The sequence below is a fragment of the Macrosteles quadrilineatus genome, unplaced genomic scaffold (genome assembly GCF_028750875.1).
Source record: "Macrosteles quadrilineatus isolate MER2022 unplaced genomic scaffold, UCM_ALF_1.0 Scaffold_2__2_contigs__length_208266976, whole genome shotgun sequence".
NCBI lineage: Eukaryota > Metazoa > Arthropoda > Insecta > Hemiptera > Cicadellidae > Macrosteles > Macrosteles quadrilineatus.
Genome location: NW_026542595.1, coordinates 98,286,659 through 98,293,265, shown reverse-complemented (window position 1 = coordinate 98,293,265; position 6,607 = coordinate 98,286,659). Strand labels below are relative to the sequence as shown.

At 36.6% G+C, this 6,607-nt stretch overlaps 1 protein-coding gene across 1 annotated transcript; it reads left to right on the top strand.

Moving 5' to 3' along the window:
* The first annotated feature begins 517 nt into the window (after positions 1-517).
* LOC128986732 (uncharacterized) lies at positions 518-5,753 on the top strand. Its single transcript, XM_054407237.1, has 2 exons — positions 518-921; positions 4,647-5,753. The coding sequence occupies exons 1-2, from the start codon at positions 868-870 to the stop codon at positions 5,238-5,240; spliced, it is 648 nt and encodes a 215-aa protein (XP_054263212.1). The 5' UTR covers positions 518-867; the 3' UTR covers positions 5,241-5,753.
* Positions 5,754-6,607: the final 854 nt, after the last annotated feature.

Below are 6,607 nucleotides of genomic sequence, written 5' to 3'. Positions count from 1 at the left end.
ACTGGCTGTCGAGCGACGGTCAATTAACACCGCAACTGCATCGTAACCGCGGCTCCAACCGCTGCCATGTGTACGGTCCTAGGCGGCCACCACGGTGGCTGCCGCCCTCATGTGTACAGAACTGTGGGTTTACCCATAGGTTCACCAGATGACATTAGCAACCAAATGCAAAAAAGTACCGACACAATTGATCATTTGGGGTCCTCGGTAAAATACTAAAAATTTAGGTTATTTTTATGTGTGGTTTATGTTGGTAACGTTGAGCACTAGTGTTCTCAGATTTTATTTTATGTTTTTTTATGATGAGGTTTTTTATCAAGGTGATTTTTTTATGATACTTGCTTTAGCTTTACTTACTGCTTGGTTACAAAACCTGAGCTATTGTCTTGAGCAAAGAGTCTTTATTGGCTCTTGTCAGTCACCTCTTACCTGTATTTAGATGAAGCCGATTCACAAAAAAAATGGGCCTACAACAATTAATTTTTTTCTAGCAGAAGCTAAAATGGAAACAGAACATAACAACGAACAACAGAACAGAAAAGTAGCCGGATTAATTAAAATGGCAAAATATTAGTGCACTTCGAAGTAATAGTGAATTAGACAAGAAGATAATTTTACTTGTATTATACGTATTTCTTAATACAAACAATAGCCTTGTAGGACGTTGCATTTTTACTATTTTCAGTGCATTATTCTCGGTAGTTTTTACCTTTTGGTGGATTAACCTATGCTAACTTAGTGTTTGTCTGTGTCCTAGGCCTATAACGCATTGAATAAGTTATACACTTAAGCGTTAAGGATTGAAGTGTTTATATAAAATAAAGCCTGTGGGTCGCTTTAAATTAACGACTGAACAGGAATCTTACCATGGCAAGTACACATAGGCTTCCCCTTTCTATCTGCGGAAATCAAACTTCTCAGGTAGGTCTAAAGTAGGAATGAGCATCATTAGCATCATGACCATCGATGGTAGATCTAATGATCTTATCGACATCAAACATCGATGTACCAATAAGTTAGCATCGTTTCGAAACAATGGAAAACATTGATTTTCCAACACTAAGGGAACCAAAAACATTGTGGTAACCTAGGTACTTACCATCGATGTAGAAAACATCGAATATCGATAGAAAAACATCTTTGTTTTGAAAACATCGACTATCATCGATGATCCTCCTTAGTCTAAAGTACACAAAGGTTCTTGGAGGCATAGTCTACTTAAGTGTGTAGAGTTTCAAGATATGAGTTCCTAGGCCTACTTACTCTCAGGCCTTGAGGCCTAATACTTGAAATCTTAAGTAAATCTTAGATAAGTACATTGACTAAAATGGGTCCTTTTATACACCGCGGTCAGGCTCGCAAGTCCAGAGTGAACGGGATGTAGGTAGGCCTACGGTTTGCGGCTATTTTGTGAGGGTTTAGTATTATACATTGAGTAAGTTAGGGGAGCATTTATGCACAGTAGTGTATGCCACCCTGCTGTTGTCAGTGCTAGCTAAGTTACTGACCCTCCAATTCCTACTAATTCCTTATTCCCTACTTAGGCTACATCCAGCAGTAACTTAAATTAAGCTAACTTGTGCAGGAGAAGATGGCCATAGGAACCTACAGGAATTTTTATGTCACCAGAAACTAGACATTTTACCAAATATAGCCTAATAAAGCAAAGATTTGGTACCTTGCTAACTTACTAGCTGTGGGACCGTCATATACGCACGGGAATCAAGTGGTAGCCTGTGTGGTTGAAATTGTTTTAGATTCTGAACAGCGGGTTTAGAACTTTAATAAGTACCTACCGTAATTTGTCTATGCATTGACACTTCTTACAGGTTTTTTTGTAGGCCTAGAGAAACAGTTTAAACCCTGGTCTCGTTTCTATCAAACGTTGTTTTGTCAGATGTTCATGACAATATATGATCGTCAGATCTTCAAATTCATCGTCAAGATTAATTTGACACCATTCTTATAAAGTCGTCGTCTGTAATTCATCTTTGTCGTCATTGCTCATTCACTCTAATAAGGTACGTCACTTTCATTCACTTCGTCGCATCCTGGTATTTTCTCCAGCAGCGAGTCAACATTTTCTGTTTCCACTTTTTTCTCATCGTGATTAAATTCCCCGCCGTCGATTTCCTTGAATTTGTTACCCATGTGATCATCATGGACGGGATTTCTTCCAATCCTTCAGCCGCACCTAATTACATCCAAAATGTCAATTTTCTTAATTGCAGTGATGTAATCTTCATCAATGTCTATTGCCGATATGATATGGGAAAAAAGTCGGTGGCGGTATTTCAAATTCTGTGCCTGAAGTACCCTTTGCTCCATTGGCTGACAAAGGGCAGTGACATTTGGCGGCAAAAAAACAGCTTTAATGTCCTCGTCCTTTAACTCATTAGCAATAGGGTGCGTCGACGCATTATCTAACAACAGAATTGCTTTTCTTGGCAAGTTGTTAGCTGCTAGTTATTTTTCAACACTTGAAAAAAATTCAGTAAAAAATAAAGTCCAATGAACCAATGAAACCTAGTGCCTCTTAAGTGTTTGTGCCACAAAACTAAAGCCTCTTTAACTTCACTATGTTTACCTGTAGGGGATGCATTGTTTTCCTCACCTTACTTGCGCTTACATTTGTTTGAGAGGTGCACCATTTTTCTATTTGTTCCCGATTTTTCCTCCAGTTCAAAACGGTATCCGTCCCAACTCTTAGCTCAAAGGCAACTTTTTTTGCCGTTTCACCAGCATCCGCTTGATTGCACAGAGTTTTTCTTCAACTGTCACAACTTCAACTTCCTATGTTTATCACAACTCATTTTACCGTACAAAGACACTTACGGTCCTAAATTATTTGTTTTTTCAAGCTCTTTTAAGAGGTCTAGAGAGAAATTGGGAAATTTTGTGTTTCGAGGATAACAAATAATAAAAGCCATTAAATTTCCCCTTAAAAATTCCCCGTAAAACCCTGTTCCCATGGTCCGATCATGCTGGTTCGCAAACTCATTTAAGTTTATCCCACCTTAAACGTTTAAACCAAATTTCATCAAAATCGGACAAAAATTACTCAAGTTATTGCGTTCACAGGCCTAAATATATAAATTTGAAATAATGGTGTTTTTGGCCTCTGGAAACATCAAAATGAAAAAGTAAATCAGTCCCGGGCCTAGATCTTACTGTGCCACCTACGGTAATAGCTACTATACTATAGGAAACTATAGGGAAATTTGCTAAAAACACGATTGCCGATCCAGACTAGCGGGAGTCCGGACAAGGCCGATTCGGATGAGCGAGAGTCTGCTGTAGTAGCGGTCGGCCAAGTGCCAGCTTAGATGTCACCAGCTGCAAGACACTGCAAAATACTATTTCAAAAATGCATGGCATGACTGAATTGACAAGTTATACAATTCTGGTGGCGTAGCCTCTGAATCACTGTGATATTTAATTAAATTAGTTTAAATATTACCTTGTAAGCTTACTAACACTTGGCTTAGCTGGTGAAAGGGCCAGGATCAAACAATTTGTGCCTGTTCTTTCTTGGTGAATGTTGACAGCATTAATGTGGGCTCTGTGCTTGAGTTTTGTAATAGTTTTATGACCCTCTGTATATAAAGTAGGGGAAGGTGTTGTACCATGGACCTATTTTACTTTTTTATTTTGATATAACACTTTGAAACACAATAAATGTTAGTGAAAAGTAATCATTGTTCTTTAACACAATGCATATATACTCTATTTAAGTTAACCCTTTATTAAAAAAAAAAAAAAAAATATTTTCAATTACGGTATAAAAAAATTATAACATTAGGACCAAGGTACAATACCTATGTTGTACCTTGGACCTACCTACGTATGTTGTACCTTGGACCACTGATTTTAAAGTAGAGGAAATAAATGAAGAAACACATTTAAATGTTATCAAATTAATAATTAGTTTTTATTTGATAAAATATAAAAAAACTGGCCCTTACAATACAATACATGTAATCGTCTAGAACTGTCTTGGGGGCTGTCGTGTTCGTTTATAGCAAATTAAATTACAAATGCCTATAATAAACCTTTTGGCAAAATTATTAAAGTCTAGGCTATGCCTTTAGTAGCCTCTAGGCTACTTTGGTCCATGGTACAACCTATGAACTAGGTTCAAGATACAACACCCGGCCATTTTGTATAAATTTGGTTCTAGACTATTCTAGGTTAGGATTAACATGGTGTGAATCATATGAAACTGTAGCTGAGTTGTTGGTGTATAGCACCAAATTGCAAGCTGAGATAAACAATCATTAAATCTAACATAATAAAAGAAAATTAAAAGTTGCATATACTTACTTTTACCTTATAAAAACTTGTTACAGTTTTCCTGTCAACAGGACACATACAATTCCAACTTGAAAACATAAGGATAGACCTCTGGTAGCATAAGCATTAACTTATGGTAAAAGTTCTCCCTTTACTTAACAGATAGTGCTAAAATAAGTATAGGTCCAAGGTACATATAGGTCCAAAGTACAACACCTTCATTTGGACAGTAATAATAGAGTGAGAAATGACATTAGACACTCCTAAACTACCTTCTCTCCCAACCAATGGTCTTTCTTTAGTAGGATTTTTCTGTTTTAACCCTGTTTCTAACAGGTTTTTTCTGTTTTTAGACCAATGAAATTGAAGAAAGGTGCACCAAGATGGCAAACACCTTTGTCAGTATGATGGACAACTATTTGGGGTGGGCCCCTCACGAACTCCATGAAGATGCTGTCATGGATTGGTTTGGAAGATTTGTTCGGGGTCGTAGCTCTATAATCAACTTCCTCCGATCACATGTGTCTCAAACGCAGCATGTAATAGAAAGTGTATCCAAAATACCACCTGTAACACACCGTCTGATCAAAGTGACAGATGTCAGAAAAGCGAGAAGAGTCAAAACATTCTCCACAGAACGCAGGGAAAATTTGGCAGAAGAATGTGGCCAAGGGGACTGCAAAGGCTTGTCTACTCCAGAGAACACTGTTTTCCCCAATCTTAAGGCGATGGTAAACGCTCCTCCTCGTGCCAAACAGCCTGCTGGTACAGACTGTGCACAATGTGAATTTTTGGAAATACGGGGAAAATTTAATTGTGAGAGCGTAGATTCCTTGTTTGGTAGGAGGGGAGAGAAACTGGAGAGAATCATCCTAGCATACACGGATCAGATACATTTAATCATCTACGAAGCCAAGAACACCTGCCGAAAAAAACTGTTTTCTTAAACCCCTTTGTTTATTAAGTTTCTATAAATGGATATTTTTATAAATTCAAGCATGATCTTATCAACAGTAATCAGTAACAAGGGTTTCCTTTCCCTAAGTGTATTAGCCAGGATTTGTTATTTTTTCAAATTTTCAGGAAAAAAATAATATTTTGTTGTTTGTATCTAAAGTTACAATTCCATGAGTTTTGATTTCTTAATTGAGAAGCTGTATTGTGTATTTTAATTTTTTTAACTTAGTTGCTAGTTTGATCAATTACTTAACAATTGTTTTTTATTTCATAAATCGCCTTTAGAAAAATGTAATTCAACTGTGATAATTGTAATGAAGACTAATCTATCTTTCAACAAGTATTAAGAAAAGGATTGTTACTACCGTATATAATCTTGGTACCTCATTTGTTGTTGTGGTCAATTAACAAATGTTGTTAATTAGTCTTGAGTACCGGTAATGCATTGTGGTATTGATTTGTTATTTATTGTTACTTTATGAAAATAAATAGTTTAATCAATACATTTTCATTTATTTTACAGATATGAATAAGAATTACACTTGATAATAATATACATCAGGTATAAAATGCAGCATAGCAGCATAGCTTCATATATATGGTGATTTTAAAACATTTCATCATTAGGACCTTTTGGCCCATGTTACAAACAACATTTTTTCTTCATACTATACCTTTTTTTAAGAGTCTTTGGAGGCTAGCGGCCATTTTGTATAATTTAAAACCGCTGCTGAAGAGTTATTTATCATCTAATAGTTATTTGTGTAACTAGTGCAAACTAGTGGCACTTAGCTGCACATCATGAGAGAAAACGTTTATGCACGAGCCACATGTGAGTATGGAAAGTTTGTCGAGTGTTTTCACAAGAAGTTGCCCTATTATTAAGAAAAACTTCCGAAGTCTACTGCGGTAAAATGAAAAGGTAATTTTAAAATGATATTTCCTTTTTTTTGTTGGTTGCCTTGTGTATTTTCCAATTTATTCGCTAATACACATTCGTCACAGGTGTGGCATCTTCAGGGCTACAATACAAAACTGCATCCTACTATTTACTGTTGTTTCTCCACATCACTAAGACCACATGGTAGCAAGGTGTGGTGGCCGCAGGTCTAGAGCCCCTTCATAGGAAGTTAACTTCCATCACATTACACAAAGGGAACCGATTCACAAGTTTCAGGGATGTTGATGTACTGGGGCGTGGATTTCCTAAGAATCCTAGAATCTCAGTTAAGAGCTATTGAGAAAGTAAGGAATGTTTTCAAACTGAATACAAAGAGGTTTTACAAGCAAAAAACTCGAATACAAATGTTTTTAGTAGTCTCAAAACAAATTGAGGAACTAATCCTATAAATCATCC

Bases quoted from the DNA above. Each gene is read 5' to 3' on its own strand.
- LOC128986732 (XM_054407237.1), top strand. From the start codon at position 868: ATGGCAAGTACACATAGGCTTCCCCTTTCTATCTGCGGAAATCAAACT. The intron at 922-4,646 runs GTAGGTCTAAAG...TTCTGTTTTTAG, and splicing joins GCGGAAATCAAACTTCTCAG to ACCAATGAAATTGAAGAAAG.